At 44.7% G+C, this 21,444-nt stretch overlaps 1 protein-coding gene across 16 annotated transcripts in view; it reads left to right on the forward strand.

Annotated features, from left to right (window-relative positions):
* PTK2 (protein tyrosine kinase 2) overlaps positions 1–21,444 on the forward strand; it is a 253,622-nt gene that overhangs the window by 150,236 nt on the left and 81,942 nt on the right. For all 16 annotated transcript variants that reach the window (XM_059901755.1, XM_059901758.1, XM_059901756.1 and 13 more), the window contains 4 exons: positions 315–422; positions 2,122–2,239; positions 7,380–7,410; positions 11,112–11,164. In XM_059901755.1, coding sequence (XP_059757738.1) covers positions 315–422; positions 2,122–2,239; positions 7,380–7,410; positions 11,112–11,164 — 310 coding nt within the window. The remainder of the gene's footprint in view (positions 1–314; positions 423–2,121; positions 2,240–7,379; positions 7,411–11,111; positions 11,165–21,444) is intronic.

Consider the following 21,444-nt stretch of genomic DNA (forward strand, 5'->3'; position numbering starts at 1 on the left):
GGCGAGTCAGGTCCAGGACTCCCTTCTCTGTCCTGCGTCATGTGGGACTGGTGGCCGCCTGTGCAGCCCCCGAGGATGGAGCGCCCCTCGGCCAGCAGGGGCGCAGAGAGCAGACACGTCCCTGACCGTGAAGTGAGCAAGGGGCCCTAGCAGGTCCGTGACCACTCCTCAGAGGGAGAAAGGCCCCCAGGCGACAGGGACAGTTGGCTTCCTCAGACATCCCGTCCAGGGAGGCGTCCTCAGGAGGATGAGGTGGGCTTGGGACCATGAGGACTGCGTCTGTGGTCCAGAGTGTTTGCCTTTTCTTCCCAAAGCCCACACACCTGGCCGACTTCAATCAAGTGCAGACCATTCAGTATTCAAACAGCGAAGACAAGGACAGGAAAGGGACACTGCAGCTGAAGATCGCAGGAGCGCCCGAGGTAAGGAGGGCTCACGTGCGTCATGGTGGGAAGACGAAAATAAAGCGCTGTTGTAGAAATGATGATTGTTTCTGGATGCAGGTGAAGTATTCATGGGTCATCAGAATCACAGCTTTCTCTAATGTAATAAGCGTTACGTTACAAATAATAATGATTAAATGCCCTCAAGAATAGGAAACAGGTTTAAAAATTAATGGAGCCTTATTGTGGAGGTGCCGGAAGATTATCATGAATTACCAAGAAAATCAACCTCTTAGAATTATATAAATTCTGTAAACTATGTTACAGTGTTCTTTCCCAGACTGTGCAGTATGTGACATTCTCTGGGGGGTAATAATTAGGAAAATAACCGCGGCAGCAGCTGGTACTTTCTGCCACATATGTCCCCACTGTCCGACACTTAACACAGAAGCCAAGGACAACACATGGCATCCTCAGAACCCAGCGGAAGAGGCACTTTGAGATACTTTGGTTACCCCCAGTCTGTAGACGAGGGAACCAAGCGCAGGATGGCGGCCACGGTCCTAGCAGGTGGTAGACATGGAGTTCACCCCAGACAGTCTGGACCCAGAGCCTCTTCTTAATCAGCACGTGGTGTGGAAAGTAAAGGCAGGCCTGGCACGAGAAAGGAACATTTGGCAAATACTGCATAAGGTGACCTTTCTGAAAGACGGACAGAGAATACTCACATACTGAAGAGTCTGCACAACCTGGCGGCACACGCAGGTTTACTCGTGGGCGAAGCCCGTTCTGGGGGCTCACCCGGTCCCACTCGCACACCTGGGCTCTGCTCTGCTGCAGCCCCTGCTGGGATGGCTTGTTTTCAGTGCTCCTCACGTCTTCTTGCTCCTACTGCCTTGGGATCGCAGCATTTCTAGGCTCCAGGCAGTTGGTTCTCAGAATTAAACAAATGATGCCATGAAATATTGAAACCGTATTGCAATTTGAAATTTCCTGAAAATATCTCAGTAATTTCTTGTTTGCACCATGATTTTCAGGCTGTCCTCCTTTCTGTTTGCTACCCCCAAATAATACGTAGGATAATGCAGGTGAGATAAGTTGTCCCTTTGGAAGGAGGTTATGAAGACTACATGAGTTAGGACATACTTGTGTTTGAAAGTAAAATACAGCTTTGATTATCTCCTGGATAACATTTAATGATAGGTTTTTAGGAAATTTATCATAATTGCATGTTTAATTTGAAAAGTGTGGTTTCTAAACTCTTAGGCAGAACATGCTATGCCTGCTCAAAATAATGAAATTCCACTAATTTTCTTTAATGTCAGAAAAATTACGATGGATGGTTAATAAAAATTTACTCCACGTTTGTGTAGTTTCTAAAATAAGCTCTACTTTAGCTTACTAATTTTCTAAATTCTTTTCTTAATTAGAGCGTGCCTAAGGGACCAGACGTTCTGAAGGGAAGTGTTTTTTTCACCTCTTTTTATTCTAGAAAGGGAGTCTCGGTTTAAGTGATTTTTCTTTTTTTGCCTGGGTTTGCCTTCTGTCACACATTCTAGGAATAACATCCTTAAATATCAAACTTCCTTTTTCGCTCAGACCTTACGACAGATCTTGTTTCGCTCCCGCTCCTCTCTGCGTTCAAGTGTATCTAGAGATCTGATGTCATAGTGCAGCTGTCCCTTTGATTACTGCAAAGAACAATAACGGCTCTCTCCGGGTCTTCTCCCCTGTCCAGCCTCTGACGGTGACAGCACCGTCCCTGACCATCGCCGAGAACATGGCCGACCTGATAGATGGGTACTGCCGGCTGGTGCACGGGGCCACGCAGTCTTTCATCATCAGGCCCCAGAAAGGTGAGCTCTCCTTCTGTTCCAGCGCCCCCTCTGAATCGTTAGCCGAGCTCACCCCACAGCCTGCAGTCCTTCTAGATCGCTCTGTGAAAGTGAAGAGTGAATGAATAATTCAGCCCAGTGGATCTCTATTCTTGCTTTTCTAGGGAAGTGACCCAGCTCACAGCCTAAGAGCTGGGTTTGGACAGAGCTTAAAGGAGACATTGTGTTTAGACCCTTTTGTTTTGAGCAACATGCTTAATGTATTTTCTAGGTTACCATTAACATTTTTAAATAAACTTTCGGGATTACGTTCTGGGTCGTTTTTTTTTTTTTAAGTCTCTTGTAACTCATGATAAATAAAGTCTCTTTCCTATTTTTTTCTCATAGATCTCAAAAGCTTAGAGCAGTAGTTCTAAGCATGATGTGATGAACCTTAGAAACATGACTGTGTCTCTAGCCTTTCACAAGGCAGTAAGATGGGGTGTTTCAGAGGATTTGGATTTCTGAAATAAAGCAGGAAAAAGCTGGACTTTGGAATTGTATTGACCTATGGGTTCAAGTCATGAGTGCATGCCATCTGCAAAGTACTTAACTTTCTGTGCCTCAGTTCCGTCCCACAAGACACGAAGAGTGGTCCCTGTCTTGTGTAGTCATGGGGGGACGGCCCCGTGTGTAGGTGGCTTGGGGCCGTGCTGGCATGTACAGCGTCAGAAACTTCAGTGTTGCTGTCGTTGCAACGCTGCTGCTAGTTTCAGTGTGATCTTGACACACTGGATGAGCCTTGGCTTGGAGATTCCTCGTCCATAATGGAAGAATGGTACCTACTTTATAGCATGGTAGGGTGGGTACACAGGATCCCTGCCAGCACTCCCATCTGTGGGTAGGACGATCCCTAGAGGGAGTCGGAGACGACTGAGCGGTGAGCGAATGGGGAAGCGTATGTGGAGACACACAAGGGAAGCAGATGACAAAGCCCTGAGCTCCAAGTGTAGACACAGCAGAGAGCCCTGCCTGCCCAGCGGTCAAGTTCTCTGTGCTGACAGCAGGTGGAGGGCGTTGAGGGAGGGTGTGAAGCAGAGGCATCATTGGAACCTTTGTTTAAAAGTTAGTGTCAGGGTGTTGTGCTCTGAAAACGGTATCTAAAGCCTTGAACCAAAAGGCCAGTAAGTGCATGGATTCCAGGCTGTGGCTAATCTAGCAAAAATGTTTTTCCCACTATGATCAGACCAATAAAGCCTCTTCATTTATTGTTTTCCTAAAATATAGTGTGTATTTATCATAGCTTTCTTTATGTGAAATATAGTAATGAAGTTGCTTTTAGAAATATCTAAAGGCTACTCTCAGTTAAAATTTTTGCATCCATGAGCTTTTGAGTTTTCATTTTGTGCTTTAAATGGGGGTATGTACCTTGCAAACATTATTTAAATGTTTTGGGAAAGTTGCTTCATATAAAGATAGTATTCTATGAAAAATGTTAAATGTGCCATATCGCCTATCTTCTTTTTAGTGAATAATTTTTCAATTTCATCCTGATTTACCAAAATGTTCTTCATCAATTTGTTGGTACACAAAAAAATAACATTCAGACATTAGTCATTAAATGTTTGAAGCTTTAACATCTTTCTGTGTTGGTTTTTAATTGGCTTTTTTTCCCTTCTAGGGAGAAACATTTTGATATCAAATCTCATGAAATGAGATGCATTAAATTCTTCATTCATATGAAAACAGCATAAATGAAAATGCTTCTCATAAAAACCTAGTAGGGCATTGGTTGTTACCAATTTTATGTTGTCTTTATAGAATTAATTATTGAGTCTGATAATTTATTTACTTTATTCTAAATCACAGCATATGTACTTATTACATGACTATTTTATAATAGATACCTAAAGTGAGGTTATATTGCCTAATTGAAATAATATTTTCAGTCAAATGTTTTAATGGATTATAGTCAGAAATAAGTGGACAAGAGCACATGTGCATTTTTTAATTTAGTTTTTTTTTTAATTTCAAATAAATGTGAAACACGTTTCCACAACTCTAACGTACCATTTTCCTGGGATGTACTTTAAGTAACGATTATGTACGTACCCATCTGTCCTCTCTAGACTATAAACTGCTTAATGGTAAGGAGCACGTACACGTTTGCGAGTGTTAACGGTTATAGTGACGTGTAAGTTCTACACCTGAGGTCTGATGTGCCCAGATGCACTTTGTTAGCTCTGTGATCCACCATAATTGCTTTGAATTTAGAAAGTGCTTTTAAAGGTGGTATCATTGGGGCAGAAAACTAAGAGTCACAAGTCCGATGCCCTGAACCAGCTTCCAGCAGGGTCGCTGTGTGACCTTGGCCCTTATCGTGGGGAGTTATCTGACCTTTCCTTTACTTGCAAGAAAGCTCAGTAGCAATTTTTCAATCTTAGTAAAATTCAATCTTAGTAAAATTCTCCTCAGAGGAAAGAATTGTGCGAATCAGGGTCATAATTTCATCGTTCTCAAGGAGGGTTTCTGTACAGAGGATGATGGTAAATAATGCACATTGTGAGGGTGGGGCTGCTCCTAAGCCTGACACAAAACCCAGAAGGCACGGAGAGCAAATCCGTAGAGTTCATCAGTGCATAAGTATGAAAGCGCTTCTACTAGTAAAAGAAATGCTTTTTAAAGCCGTGACACAGAAGGGGAAACATCTGTAATACATACAATAAAGAATTAAAATCTCTTATTTTTCAAGTGTTCTTCTAGCTCATTGAATAAGAGGGTAAAAATGGGCACCTATAGAAGAACGGACGTACACTGTCCAGTAAGCGTATGGACACAGGCAGTGTTCTGTGTCCACACTGTCCACAGATAGCATTCTGTGTCTGTTAACCTGTTGTTAGATGGGTGGAAAGACCGTGATACCCATTCTTGGTGGGGCTGTTGCGAAGTGCCCTCCACACTCCACTGTGTCGGCGTGAGTTGGGACAGTGCTTTCGGTTGCTCCTGGCACTGCCGGCCCCTCCTGGAAACAGCCCCACAGAACACTGATGCGGCGCCCCTGCCGCACTGTCTTCGGTAGCACAAAATGTGGAACGACCCCGGTGTCTGCGGGGGTGGAGCTAGTAGCTAATAAATAAGGGAGTGTGAGATGCCATGCAGCTGTTTGAAAAGACGAGCTGGCCCTGTTTCCGTGCTGAAACCTACATGCACGTGTGTGTGTAAAGCCAAACCTGTGTGTGTTTATAAGCATACAAGGAGTCTGGTAGTCTGGAACGTTAAGTGTGGACGATGAATACCCCTAAGGAAGGTGGAATTGTACGTGAAGGCGGGGGGGCTTCAACTTGTCTACATTATAGACCTTTATGATTAGATTTGTTACAGTGAATCTGTATTGATTATTTAATTAAAAAACAGTAGATAAAAACTTTTATTCAAAAATTAAAAGCCTCAGTTCTAAAAATGAAAATAAAAATGTGGGTTAATACAAAGATGCATCCTGAATCCTAAGGAATTTATTCTGAGAAATAAGAGACCACATGAATACCATGAGAAAGCATGTGTTACTCATTCAACTGATAAATTTAAAGCAGTGTCAGAAATTAGCTCCTAGAACTGGGCATTTTAGTTAGTGAGAACTTAGAGATTTTTATAATGCTGCTACTCACAGTGTCTGTCGCCATTTTTCTCAATATTCTGCTACGTTCTTGTTTTCTGAAAATTGACTCTCTTACGCTCCTTCAGTTGTTAATCACCTCATTTTCAGCCTTCTTCCAACTCCTGCCCAGCTTCTTATAAAGTCTGTATTAACCAAATATTTCATAATCTGGTTCCTTTTTCTCTGCAAGGAAGTAGAAATTTCAACAGAGAGAGTAAAACAGCTAGAAATCACACGGACATGTCATTTGAAAGCCCATATGATTAATTGACAGTGTTGAGTGTGGGTAAGGTGGTGGTGGTAGCATCCATGGGGTAATAAACTAATGATAGGATTTTCCAGTTACTCTAAGTTTGGTCTTCACAGTATAACGTGGTTATTTTGCTTGAAATTTGGATGTGAAAAAGTCATAGTGAGGAAATTTGGATGACGTTTCTGCAGTGTATTGGGTATTATGCAGTGGCTATGAGTGCCAGGTCCTCTGCTGGGTGGGGGGTGGCCTGTGGGCGGGTTAAGTCTGACCTTCTAAGTCGTCTGATAGGTGGGAAGCGCTCTGCTAATGCAGCAGAAGCACAGGAAGGCCATCCAGAGCCACGTGGGGTGTTCCAGGAAGGGCTTCTTTGAGGAGGTTGAGCTTGAATTGAGCTTTGAAAGATTGAGGGATGAAGCTCCCACCAGAAGGAAGAGAATCTTTCAAGGGATGGAATGTGTGAAGGCATCATGCTGTGTTCAGGGCCATACGGCCTGCACTCACACGGGACCACGGGACCGGGGCATAGGAGGAGGGACGGGAGACCTGGACAAGGGTAACCTGTGGCCTGGGGAGCGAGGGGAGTGGTGGGATGGGTTTACCGCCAGATTCATCCGATAAAAGAGATTAAAGCAGGGGCCTCCATGCTTCCTGGTTCACTGATGAAGGGGAGGGAGCACATCTCCCCAGCCCCTGAGCAGAGTCCGGAGCTTCCCTGTGATGCACTGGCCAGAGCCCAGCCATGACGGGGGAGTCTGCCACCGTCATGGGGGCCTCGGCACCTCCCGAAGTCGAGTCCACAGGACACTTCAGGCCACGCCTCTGAGGCTGCTGGGCCCCTTGGCTGCCCCTGTTCCTCCAGGAACACAACCTGTGGCTTTGTTTCCTTTGGATTTCTGTGTGTTCCCCGCACAAGTTTTGGTGTTGCCGCAGGACGTTCAGTCTTTGGTAAAGAATGTTGGCTTTGATTATGAGAAATTCTTCATCTTCTAGAGTCTCCTGGGAAGAATATCTTTCATCAGTTTATCCCTTACCATTTGGTTTTGATTGGCAATACCTTTTATATAGTCTGCACCTGCAGGCAGTGTATATTTGTCATAAATACTGAAAATAAAGCCATGGAAACGTAAGATAGATAGGCAATATACCAACTTCGTTTTAAAGGGTTATTGCTAAAATTCTGAAATAGGACTCATCTTCTTTCTCTGATTTCTATACATAATCTTTTCAAAAGGAATAGAAGGAATCTCATCTCTCTCTTTCTGTTTTTTCCCCAGAAGGTGAACGGGCTTTGCCATCGATACCAAAGTAAGTACTGCTTTGTGTGTCTTGTAATTCCTGTGCATTAGAAACTGGGAGGAAATCACTATGCTTTATTATCCATTTGCCTGAGTAATCAAATTTCTACGTATATGATTAGGAAACTAGAAAACAAATGTTTCCAGAAAGAAATCAGATCAATTGTAAATCATGTATTTAGGTTTAATCAAAAGTGTAAAATGAATTTTCCCTTTAAGTTCAGTAGAGAGCTCAAGAATAGTAGTGATCATATGAGGGAGGTCTGTTGTCAAACAGTCACTTTATAGTCAGTGACAATATTTATAAGAACCTGAAAATAGATACCATTCTGGCTATTTTACAAGTGAGAAAATTAAAGATATGTAGTTTATGTTAATTTTTAAATTTGTTTATGTCATGAATTTCATAGTAGATGTTTCAATCTGTACAAGTAAAAGAATGCCAAAACTTCTCTGTTCTCAGCCATTGTGCTAGGAATTGGGGACCAAACGAAAGTTACAATCTAGACATTCAGATATACAGGTAAATAAACAATTACAGCTGTGTGCTGAGCACTCAGAGATTTGAAGAGAATCCCAAGGCACCTGCAGAGAATACAGCACCTGAGAGGCCACTGCATATAGGGATGAAGAGGGTAGAACCTGGGCATCACCTCTGTTCTGTCACTCTCTCTCCTCTGTCACCGGTCTACCACCAATTCCTTCCTTTCTGCTTCCTAACTATAAGATCCATCCACTTCACACTCCCACCGTCCCTCCCCGGTTTTCAGCTGTTATCACCTGTCTGGGCTCCTCCAGCAGACTCCTGTGTCGAGGTCCCCAAGACTGCCCCGTTCAGTGATTCTCTAGAAGGAACTCTCAGGACTCAGCACGTAATCATACTCTCAGCTGTGATGTATGGCTGCCAGGGAATACACAGCAAACTCGGCCAGGCAGAGAGCAACGGCATGACGCCCCGAGGACGCCAGGGGCAGGGTCCCAAGAGCCCTCTCTCCGGGACTCCGGTAGGGCGCACCTGACCCTCGGGAATGAGTTGTGATGACGTGGAGTGTCGTCTACCAGGGAAGCTAGTTGGAGACTCGGTGCCCCGGCTTTTATGGCGGCCTGGTCGTGTATGCACACTTTGCTTGGCATGTACCCAAATTCCAGACTCCCAGAAGGAAAGCGAGAGTTCAGCACGAACCATATAATTTGTACAAACAGTCTAAGGACAGTGAACCACACTTACTAGTTCGGGGTTGGTGGGAACCCTCCTAAACACCAGCCAAGGGCCCACCTCAGAGGATAGCAGTCTCAGGTCTTCTGGGTTCCCATTTTTTCTGCACACCTCCTACCCACCTTTGCCTGTCCTGTTTTGCCTACCGTCCCATCCATTCCCTACAGCAGCAGAAGGGACCTTTCCTCTTGAACCCCTTGCGTGGCTGCTGCTGCTCTTAGATTCAGGCCACATCCTCCGCCAGCTGGCAGGAGGCTGCCCGACGGTCCCTGCCACCCCTCCAGCCTCCCCTCCCGCTCCTCATGCTCGCTCTGCAGTCACACTGAACTTCCCTCAGTTCCTGGAGTCCTCCGTCCTTCCTTCCCTCCAGCCTTGTCCTCAGCAGGGCCCTGCTTGAGTCTCATCCTGCATCCCTGCCTCTGGAAACCTCCCACCACCCCAGTCCCAGGAGCAGCCCTGTGTGTTTTCCTATACCTTATCTCACATTAAACAATCACCTCTCTGCTGCTCACACCCTGTGGCCTAGTTGATGGCCAGGGTCATGTGACGTGGTAGACCTGACACTGGGCAGTATCTGGCACACAGTAGGTACACAGTAGCTGGGCAGGCGAGTGGAGGGATGGGTGAGACCAGCTTTCTCTTAGCTTTTAGGCCTTGTGTTTCACAAACTCAACAATATTTAATAGATATTTATTAATGTCCCACATCAGGCAAGGAACTAATGCTCATTGTATGTTCAATTGTGGAAAGTCTTTAAGAGATGACTTTGAGGATTAAAACACACTGGAATCATAAACACAGATAAAAAAGTGAGGAAGAAGGGAGTAGGTTTGAAGTGCTAAGAAATCCTAGAAAAACTGAACAAATAAAGCAAACTTTAAAAGAGCAGAATTTCCCTAAATCATAGAGCAGCAGACCTGTTATTGCCACTGATCAGAGAAGTGCAGATATCCCTGCAGTTGTAAGTTGGTTTGAAGTAGCATCCCAACCCACAGCAAAGGAAGACCCCGGTGTCCTATCAACAGGATACAGAGGCAGATGGTGTAACCTGCTTATTATGAATGTGTGCACCTGTGACCTCCTGATAAACGTAGTTCAGAGATGGTGACAATAAGTCATGGAGCTGCAATAGAAGAGGAGCTGGTGATTTGTTAGAAAACAACTTTGGTTAAACTTTTATAATAAAGATACCATTTCACATATTCAGAGAATTCCATAAAAGGAACTCAGGGCTATGGCTTTGTGCTGTAACCCTTAATTATAGAGGTTATGCAGTTGCATATTGAATATTTCTAGTTCTCAATGGGGATATACTATTTTAAGCTCCCGTATTACCTAATATAAATTCTATATACTAGGGAAAATTCTTACTTAGTACTTCTAGAGTAAAGGCTTATGTAGCAGGAAAAAGTTTTCTTTTATAAAAAGAGCAAAGTAACTTTGACATCTAAAGACTATAGGGTTCTGGGCTTCCCTGGTGGCACAGTGGTTAAGAATCCGCCTGCCAATGCAGGGGACATGGGTTGGAACCCTGGTCCGGGAAGATCCCACATGCCGCGGAACACCTAAGCCCGTGGGCCACAACTTCTGAGCCTGCTCTAGAGCCCACGAGCCACAACTACTGAGCCCATGTGCTGCAACTACTGAAGCCCACACGCCTAGAGCCCGTGCTCCACAATAAGAGAAGCCACCACAATGAGAAGCCTGTGCACCGCAGCAAAGAGTAGCCCCTGCTCACCGCAACTAGAGAAAGCCGTGCACAGCAACGAAGAACCAAAGCAGCCAAAAATAAATAAATAAATTGACTTTAAAAGAAATGCAACAAAAATATTTTTAAAAATAAATAAAGACTATAGGGTTCCTTTTTTCTCTGTTTTACGCTTTTCCAAAAATTTTAAACTGAACTATACTTGGATTTTTAAAAAATGTCACTGAAACCTTTGGCCAAAATGTTATTTTATGTGGGTGTTTATGTAAAACACTAACGTTGTCGAGCCGTTTCATGAAACAAATAACCGGCTGCGTTAAGCTTACCTTGTTTCAGTCTGTAAATAATAACAGTATATGTCAATGAGCTGCCTGCTCTTGGACGTGCTCGAAATTGAAGCAGGGCCAGTCGTGTAACAGTGTTTCACATTCGCATCTCAGTCCCAGGCATCGTTCCCTCTGTGGTATAACTTCGGCTACTCCCTTGCAGTCCAGCATCTAAATTAAAGTTAATCTAAGCCACGTACACCACATTCAGTGGTGTTATAGTTCAGCGTTCCTTCACTTCTCTGTCTTAATTTCTGGTCTTTAAAACATTAAAGCAGTCTGGTGACTTTAAGGGCCTCAGGTGGTAGAATCCAGTATTTTACAAAATCACCCCTCTAGACCATGCAGTCTCCCTGGGAAGTGGCACAGTCGTCCTGATTCTGGGCAGCTCACGGTTTGAATGAATGCTGGCGGTGTGGTCTGAAGAGCGTGGCACTCACGGCTTTGCACCTCTGTTCCAGGCTGGCCAACAGCGAGAAGCAGGGCGTTCGGACCCACGCCGTCTCCGTGTCAGGTAAGCGGCCACACAGGCGTCAGGCAGAGGCCCCGCCGCTGTGGGAGGAAGTCGCCGTGTGTTAGACGTCTGCTCATTTGTATTAGGATTACTTCTTTCTAGAACAGCTTATAAAAATTAAACATTAAAAATTAAAATTATTAATAATTTTTAAAATGTGCATAATTTTACCGTCATGAAATAGGTTTAAATATAGCTCACTGATTTTTTTTAATATGAGACATACGTGTATAATACTCACAGGATTGTATAGAATTTCAAGTTATTTTTCAGTTTTAATTCCATGTTAATTATATTTAGAGTGAAAGTTTTTACTTTTGAAACTGCCATTATAACTTATCTTTGTAATGTAGCAGAAATTAGCATAATATACTTTGTATATTTATTATTTTTTGAAGTTCAGGAAATGTGAAACATTTTTAAACAGCTTTTGTCTTTCACAATTAACATAAAATGGTGTTTGAATATTGCTTTTTTAAAAATATAGTTAAGATGTTGACATAAGCATTATCTTAACTATTTGCTGGTGTGATGAGTGTGGTGTGCTTCCCTTGATATGTTTTCAAAATACATGTGCCTTTTTTCCCCATTTAAAAATGTGGAAAATAGAGGAAAGGTGGGGAAAAGCAAAAAGCATCTTCTATGGACCCAGGTTTGGTATCTTAAAATATTGATACATATACTATATGTGTATATTTATACATGTATGCGTATACATGTATATCCATACACACACATATAATATGTTCTTATGTATGTCACATTTCTAAAATATAGCTTCCTAAAACTCTAGTATCTGACAATCTGACTTAGAAGAAATCGAATTCCTGTTAGTTTAATTTACCTTGAGTTAATTTTTACCTAAAATTTAGTTTTGTGCTTTTGCCTTGTTGATGACTGAATTATTTTCTAGTGTTCCGGTGTACAAATAGAATTGCTTATTTTTTTTTATTGTCCACAAACTTCCCACAGCCCCCTTCTCAAGAAATATCTGTGCTCGTATCCGTATGCTTAGCAAAGATGCTCCAGTGATGAACCGCGTGGGGCGGGTGTGTGTGGGCCGGAGCACTGCGGCTCTGGAAACTGATCCCTTCCTGACGGGGGGAGAGGAGTGTTAAGGGCTGGAGCTGGTACTGCTGGGCAGTGCCAGATGCCCGGCGGGCTGCAGGGTTGCCGGCACGCACTCCGCCTCCACCGGGCTCTCCGAACCCCCGCGGTGACGCGGGGCCGCTAAGCGCGCTCATCTCCAGCCTGTGGCGGGAGCAGGAGGTGCAGCGGACGGAGAGCAGGCCCTCCGGCGGAGCGAGGAAGGCCACCACGTGCCGGAGTGGCGAGGTGGTACAGGGCCCTGTCAGTCGCGGGCATCAAAGGCTGTTCCGTGGCGCGTTCCATAGAAGAGGTGAGATTGAGCCCGCTTTGAGTAATCCGTAAGCGCCCTGGTCCTCTCCTTGCCAGACTGGAGGCAGGCACGGGAGTGAGGCCACCGCCGCCGTGGCTGCCGCACGCGTGCTTCACAGCTGCCCCGCGTGATACGGAGCTGACACGCCCTGTCGGGCTCATCGTGACCCCAGCTAGTGATGAAACACAACACGCCTCACAGAAGCTTCAGGTCTTGTTCCTTCCATTTCCTGATGTCCTCAGAGTTTTTTCACAGCTGCTGCTCACAACACCTGCCGGTTTTACCTCTCCCAGCCAACCCCTCCTTTCTGAGTCCGCCTTCCTTGTTTCTCCCTGGTTATCCCTTGACTAGAAGCTCATGCTTCAGCCCCGTCTCTGCAGTGGCTGCCTGATGGCTACCGCCTTTACTGAACTTAAATAGGCGGGTCCCTGGGCAGAAACTTTCAGGAACGACTTACAGTCCATCAGACCAAGTTCTGACTCCTCGGCTCAGCCCCCAGCGGCCTCCCGTGGTCTGGGCACAGCCTGCCTCGCCGGCCCTCCCCTGCGTTGCTCTTCAGCCAAATAAAGCCGGGCGTCCAGCCCTCCGCCCCACCTCCTTCCCTCCGTCGTTCTGCTTGAGCTGCTCCGCCATTCGGCATGTCCTTTTCATTGTCACTTGTCAAGGTCTTTCGTTCTTTAGAGTCAGTGATGCCGTTTCACACGTGACCACCACTTTGGTGGTTCACCGAGACAGGCCAGAAAGAGCTCTCAGCGTCTTGTGGATATTCAGTGACAGGCCTGACGTCTTAGATTCCTGTTGATCCTTCGTCAGCCCGCCTATGGCTTGCTCCCTTTTGTGGAAGTGGACTCACTGTGCTTTATTTGTGTCTTCCACAGAGACTAGAGAATAACATCTCACCAGCCTGGCCAGCCAGGAGCCGTGCCTTGCACGTCGCCCATAAGTTATTAAGTTGACACCAAGAAAGCCGGTACTGTTGCTAAACCCCGGGGTTCTTCCGTACCTAGCAGCCTGGAAACCCGGCACCGCGTGGGTGTAGTGCTGACACTGAGGGGAGACCAACCCCCCCACCCCGGACCCTGCGGAGCGCCGCGTCTGCTCCCCCACCGCGAGCTGATCTGTCTCCAGGCTGGTGGGGTGGTGGTGAGGCTCAGTCTGTGTGCCGGCCGTGGTGACTTGTTTCTCTGTCAGGGTCCATCTCGTTTGGCCCCAGCAAACCCTACAAGGTGGATACTACTCCAGTTTTACATTTCCCATTTTACAGTAATTCCGTCAACAGATACATCTGAGTGCCTGCCGTGTGTCAGGCACTGTTCCAGATGCTGGGGTACGATAGTGAACAAAGCCAGGCCCTTCCCTCGTGGAGCCAACGTTCTGTGGAGGAGACAGACAGACGCTGAGTTAAAATAAAGCAGGCAAATGGAGAGCGAGGGGTGGGACTGTTTAAGGTTGGGGTCAAGAGGAGTCTCTCTGAGCAGGTGACTAAACGCACACATTGCACGACAGCGAGCGCTGAAGCAGCGACTTGGCAAACCCAGCGCCAGCCGGAGTGGCAGAGAGCAGGGCAGGTGAGGTCGCACACAGCTAAGAGGTGACGGGTCTCTATTAGGTTCTCAGTGTGCTGTGCACAGCGTTAGGTATTATCTCGTTCATCCCTACGACGATCTCACGAGGTCTTTGTCGTCTCCCCATTTCACAGATAGGAGGAAAGAAATTCAGAGAGGTGAACACACTTGTTCAGTGTCACACAACTTGAAAATGATGGAGCTAGGATTGAACTCAGGTCATTATTGTCCTCTAGGCTATATTGCCTTTCAATAACAATTTAAGGGAGATTACCCCAGGTACAGATGAAGAATCACTTCAGAAGATGGAGAAAGTGGGACTTGTCTGATTCCCCTATTTACATTCATAACTGAAAAGTTCTTACCTGATCTTCAAGGCTGGCTTCAGATGCCGCCACCTCCTAGAAGCCTTCCCTGGCTACTCCAGGACTCTTCTTCCTCAGAGTTCTCTAGCCCACCATATGTCTCACTATTGTCGATAGTCTTTAAATAGATGTAATGATTTTAGAAACCTTCTTGTCCACTAGACCCTGCCCCCATCATAGGCAAAGACGTGTTTTATTTGTCGTTTATTGTCTGGGACATAGTGCTTAGTGATTGCCTTTAAATGAATCGGATGCCCCAGCAAGGTACGGAGAGGTGCTGGGACTTGGAGGAATGTGCTCCACTCACGGGAACAGGAGGAGGAAAGGCAGGGATCCCCCCAGAGCGAGCAGTGACCTTGAGAGTTGCTGGACTCTCAGACGCTTGCTGTGAGCTGGTCACTGTGAACTGTTCTGGACACACTCCTAGGTGGTTTTGGGTAAGGGGCATGGAGGCCAGCAAGCAGGGAGAATGGGGGTCTAGGTGCCTTCAGACAGTTCTCAGCTCGTGATGACGGGGTACCAGGCCCTCCTTCCAATCTCATTGTAGGAGGAAATGTAGTTATCAGATCATCTCCAGTAAGGGCACAGTTACAGTTGATGTTGAATACATGCAGAGTTTATCTCTGAAATCTAGACAAAGTTTCTCTATAAAAATAAGTATAAGGTTAACAGATTTACAAAAATATCTAGCAGAATAGTGCATTTCCTTGGGCACATTTCTCTGAGGGCCTAGAGTAATTTTTTTTAGCCTAAGTGTTAAGTTTTTAGGAAACGTGTAAGCACACATTCTGGAGCTCAGTTAGAACTATAGTGGAGAGGTCGTTGCTTGTACTACAGACACGGGGTCTGTAAGTGGTCAGAGAGAGTGGTGCCAGGATCGGGGCGGGGGGGTGGGGGAGGCGTGCTTGAGCCACGTTCGTGTGGGTGAAGATTCCCTAGGAATATAGGTATTTCCGAGGAAAATCAATGAATAAAGCTGAATTTTAAACATTTCAGAGGTATAAACTTTGGTTTTTGTTTGGTTGGTTTTTGTGTTTCAGGGTTCTGTTTTGTTTTTTAATAACCAGGCCCTTAATCAAGCAGTAGGACCTTAAGTGTAACAGAAATACAGGTAACGCATGATGGCCACTGCACTGTGCACGTGGCTCTTGTCACACATCTGGGTTGTAGTAATGGGATGGAGATCAGAAGACGATTTTCTCTCTTATGTGTCTCTCATGACAACCAGTGCAATGACCTCTTTCTTTTGTTAGAAATGTTTGGTTTGATTGCGTCTGCTGAGCCCTTGGTTGATGATCAGATGCACCACTTTGTGATGATACTTTTTCAGTATTTATTATAAATTAAAATAAAATTTTTTTTTACTTTATAACAGATTCTTCTGGTTTAGTTAATCATACAACATCATTCCAGTTATTTAAGATTACCTTTAGGTTTCTCAAGTTAGTGACTAAAAATTGTTGTAAACGAAAATAAACTTAGCAAAATAAATGTTATTTGTGTTAAGCTGCTTCATTACAAATTCTAAAGGAGTTACTTTTATTTTTTTTTTTTGAGATTGAAGTTTCATGTTTTATTTGTTGAAAAGAAACAGGTCATGTCAGCTAATCAGCTTCAACATACATAAATGCAATTCCCAAGCCTCTGAGTGCAGGGTTTAAAGAAGAGATTACAAAACCAACTCATTGACAAGTACTGAGGGAGGTTCCTTGAATGTCTGGGTAAAGTTGGGTTCTACTAAATACAGGCTGACCACCCAAGTGGCCCCACTATGGGGGCTTACCGGCCCATTTAGGATGGGTCCAATAGACTGATTTTGGAATATTTTACTCTAAGAGTCAGGATAGTTTAATTGCATTTATTTAAGCATTCTGTTTGTACAGTGAAAATGGGAAGTGACTCTTTCTAGGGAAAATTGTGCATTTCTCTTATCAAGCAGTTACTTTATATATGCAAAAGTAGTTTGTAAACTGTAAAGTTCTGTAAAATATAAAGTGGTATATGTATAGTCCATAATAATTATTTGCATTTTTTTCCCCCTTTTTTTCTCACAGTCTCTGAAACACTAGGTCTGTTATTCATTCATTTTTCTGCCACTGCTTTGTAAATATAAGTACTGATAGTTATTTACATGTGAATGAGGCTCAGAGATTATGCCAGGCGCGTTCACAAGCACTGTCTTGTTTGAAGCTCGGGACAGTCTTCCTCATGTTTCCCCTTTATAGATGGGCTGAGGTGACGAGGCCTGGCTCACGTAGCTAGCAGTGGCAGAGAGCCGGATGGAAACCCAGATCTGGGCTCCAAACCCATCGCCTTTCCGTTAGAGCACACTGAGTCATTGGAAAGCTTGAGATGTTCGTGTGTAGAAGGGAGGAGTGGTTTTGGAAGAGTCTGAGTCTGATTTCAGGGTAGTTTTTCTCCCATTTATCAGGAATAGCATAGTCCTGACTCATTTCTGACTGTTCTGTTGGAATCCAAAAGTCTGCCCCGTTTTGAAGTTTGAAAGTTTCTTTTGTCTGGTTTACATCCTAGTTTCACTTGTGATAACACTGATTTAGAAGGTAGTCTCTGTCTGTGCTGAAAGCTTGATTTAAACGAAAGCTTTTAGGGATTTTTTTTTAAGTGCCCTAATAGAGTATTGTCGCCTAGTACATGTGAAGTTAATTTTTGTAAATTATATGCCTTATGAAATAATTTAATCAAATTAATGCTACTGGTGATTTTTACGTGCACCGAGTCGAACGTATTGGGGGTTTGACATGTTCATAGTACCTGGCTTACTGGAAATTCTTTTAATTCCAACAGCCACGACTAGCATTCTGTAGTCAGTCTGGCGTTAGGAGAGACGTTTAGCCGTCTCTGACCAGGTAGGGGCAGGGCGGTTGATCGTGTGGCACGTGAACAAGGAAGTGATCATGAAAATACACCATCACCACCACCCCACCACCACCCCCGCCGTGCTACTTCCTTCGTCCTAGCAGCCCTTCTCGCACCATTGTCACAGCATCTGAACTCTCTTTGCCTCTTTCGAGATTTGAGGATGCTCCTTGATGATGTCCCTCACCTCTCTGGCTTCTAAGGGAGTTGAGAAGAATACTCTGGAGTCACATGGGTGCTGAAGCGTCTACATCATGTGTTGTAGAATAACACCCAAGAAGGACCCGGAGCCAGATGGCTTCCTGTTCCTCACCCTGGCATTGGACTGAACCTCTCAGCTGCAGGCCTGGGGACAGGCAGACACTTGTAGGACCCCCAGGGGGGAGTAGCCTGAGACACTTTCAGATGAAAAAGAGCCCGAGTGAGATCGGAGCAATCATGAGCACAACAGAAATTTAAAGAGGATATTTACTTCTGTAAACTCTTTCCAGGCCACATGGATCCGTCCTCTTAGTCCTGTGAACTCAGCGTCCAGACTAGAGTGTGACCACCCCCTCCTAATAGCCTCCGCATAGCAAGGGACAGTGCGGTGCTTCCCTCAGGAGAGCACTTTGAGCAAGGGTGCATTTTTGTCTGTATGAAAGTGTGCTTCACGGTGGCCAGTGTTTGGGTTTATTTAGCTGATGAGCCATCTTAATCCTCTTGCTAAAATTATTAACACATTAATAAATAAACTTTAATAATCTTCTTAAAATTTATTACTACAAGAAGCCCAAGTATCATCTTGTTAAACATAAAAACAGATATTGCTAACATCCGAAGACCCAGTTTTTTTTTCCCCCCCCCTTCACAGAGAAAAATTTTAAAGGAAGGCTTGAAACTTTTAAAATATGAATTCTGGAATTTGGCCTCACGGGTTTCTAGTAGCATGTCGTGGCTGCATCATATTGTGGAATTTGTTAAAATCAACTGCATGAGTCAAGATAAAATGCATTTGATATCTTTACAAGCAAGAGGCCATGTGAATGGGTGGATATCGTCATGCTTTTGAATTCTTAGCTTTTTAACTCTTTGTCATGGGAAGCTCCAGACGCACACAGAAGCAGAGCGAGTAGATTGTGTAGCGATCCTCCAGGCTCGTCACCCAGGTTCAGCAGCTGAAAACCAGCCACACCTCACCTCTGTCCCCACCCACACAGACACACACTCCCCACAGATGGTCTCAAGCGCCTCGAAGGCATATCCCTCTGTAAACATTTCTAAAAGACAAAGACTTTTTAAAAACAACATTACTACACTGTAAGAACGTTCACAGGAATTCCTTAATACCAGCGGTCTGGTCAGTGCTCGGATTCCCTGGTTAAGGCATTTTCACACTTGGTGTCGTCCAGTCTGGGGTCAGACAAGCAGGGCTGGGTGAACTTGGCTGCGTCTCCTGTCTCCTCCTGTCTCTGTGCGCTGCCGCCCCCCTTCTTTTTTTCTTGATCACAGTTTATCTGTTGAGGAAATCGTGTCCTGTACGCTGTGCCCAACACTCTGGGTCTGGCCAAGTGCCGCTCCATGATGCTGTGTTGAGCAGGTCCCCCTCCAGCCCCTGTATTCCTCCTGACCTACCTACAGCCTGGTCGTTAGGATCGAGAGGAGTTTGGTCAGATTCGGACTCAAAGATTTTGTTTTTACAAGACCACGCATAGGTGCTGTGTAACACCTGGCTTCTGTCTCTGTGACGTTAAGCCGATCCGTAGGTTCAGAGAGTCTTGTGTTTCACCTTGTGGCTCTGGCAGCTACTGATGTTTGTGCAGGGATTTCATTCGGGGCCACAGCATGGCCACGGGTGCATTCATGTCATCTTCGTTTATTTCGCTGTTATACTTCTTTTTTTTTTTTTGGCTGCTTTGGGTCTTCGTTGCCGCGCACGGGCTTTCTCTAGTTGCGGCGACCGGGGGCTACTCTTCGTTGCAGTGCGCGGGCTTCTCACTGCTGTGGCTTCTCTTGTTGTGGAGCACGGGCTCTAGGCGCCTGGGCTTCAGTAGCTGTGGCTCGTGGGCTCAGTAGTTGTGGCTCACAGGCTCCAGAGCACAGGCCCGGTAGTTGTGGCGCATGGGCTTAGTTGCTCCGCGGCATGTGGGATCTTCCCGGACCAGGGCTCGAACCCGTGTCCCCTGCATTGCCGGGTGGATTCTTCACCACTGTGCCACCAGGGAAGCCCCGCTGTTGTACTTCTAAAGACAGCCTTCGCTCATCAGCTGTTCAGTTGCCCTGAGAAATGGGTGATCGATAAGTATGTTTGCCAACCCCCCCCCACGCCCCCACCCCACCCCATCCCCGCCCGACCTCCCTGCTCTCCTTGGCCAGTGCCCCAGGCTCACCTCTGCTCTGGAAAGCTTTTAGCAAACGACTCCTTCCATATTTAGAGGTGCAGCCCCACAAGAAAACACTCCCTGTCCTGCGTCTGCTCTGAGTTTTTTCTCCATGGCACTTACATGTTGATGTACCACACAGTTTACTCACTTAATCATCTTTTCCCCAACCCAGAACGTAAGCTCAACAAGGAAAGAATGGGGGGGCCTGTTTCACTGCTGTAGCCCCAGCACGTACACAGTGTGCTGTTAGATCATGGTAGGTGTTCAGCAAACATAATTAAAGTAGTCATCTTGGATAAAATAAAGGAAGGGTCCTAACATTTTTTTTATGGTGTGGATAATATTCTTGTTATTATTCAAAAAAAGTTATGCTTATATTTTTAAAAAAGTATTTGCCTTTTAAGTTAATATGAAGAATATTCATTACCTTAGTTTAGAAATAAGATAAAAAATTGAAAGGTAGGAATAGCTTGCGCTTACGGAACGGTTGTCCTGCGCCGGGTGCCTTGGGAATTCATGGAATCCTCTCTGCATCTCTTTACTTGAGGAAGCTTCTGTTACTGCCTCATTTTACAAATAGGAAAACAGAAACAGAAGTTGGGTAACTTTTCTAATGCCATGGGGTGAGTAGTGGAGCCAGAATCTGAATCCAAATAGAGATTTTTGTATATTTTATTTTTCCATAATTTCACACATAGATGATAGTCGTAAGAATAGTAAAGTGAAGTCTCATATGTTCTTTACTCAAATTCACTATGTCTATATTTTGGCCCACTTGCTTTCTCCTTCCCTCTACTTTTTTTTTCTTTTTTAAAATTGAAGTATAGTAGATTTACAATATTGTGTTAGTTTCAGGTGTAAAACAAAGTGATTCAGGGTTTTTTTTGCAGATTATTTTCTATTATAGGTTATTACAAAATAGTGAGTATAATTGCTGTGCTATACAGTAGGTCCTTGTGGCTTATCTGTTTTATATGTAGCAGTGTGTATCTGTGCGTCCCGTACTCTGAACTTATCTCCCCACATCCCCCTTTGATAATCATAAGTTTGTTTTCTGTGTCTGAGTCTATTTGTTTTGTAAGTAGATTCATTTGTATTATTTTTTAGATCCCACATATAAGTGATATCATACAATATTTGTCTTTGTCTGACTTGCTTCATGTAGTATGATAATCTCTAGGTCCATCCATGGTGCTGCAAATGGCATTATTTCATTCTTTTTTATGGCTGAGTAATATTCCATTGTATATATGTACCGCATTTTCTTTATCCATCTCTCTGTCGATGGACATTTAGGTTGCTTCCATGTCTTGGCTATTGTAAATAGTGCTGGCTATGAACATTGGGGTGCATGTCTCTTTTCGAATTAGAGTTTTCTCCAGATATATGCCCAGGAGTGGGATTGCTGGATCGTATGGTTGTTCTGTATTTTATTTTTTTAAGGAATCTCCATACTGTTCTCCATAGTGGCTGTATCAATTTACGTTCCCACCGGCAGTGTAGGAGGAGGGTTCCTTTTTCTCCACACCTTCTCCAGCGTTTATTATTTATAGATTTTTTGGTAATGGCCATTCTAGCCAGCGTGAGGTAATATACCTCACTGTAGTTTTGATTTGCATTTCTCTAGTAATTAGCAATGTTGAGCATCTTTTCATGTGTCTATTGGCCATTTGTATGTCTTCTTCTTCTTCTTTTTTTTTTTTTTGAAACA

The sequence above is a fragment of the Balaenoptera ricei genome, chromosome 17, assembly GCF_028023285.1.
Source record: "Balaenoptera ricei isolate mBalRic1 chromosome 17, mBalRic1.hap2, whole genome shotgun sequence".
Lineage (NCBI taxonomy): Eukaryota > Metazoa > Chordata > Mammalia > Artiodactyla > Balaenopteridae > Balaenoptera > Balaenoptera ricei.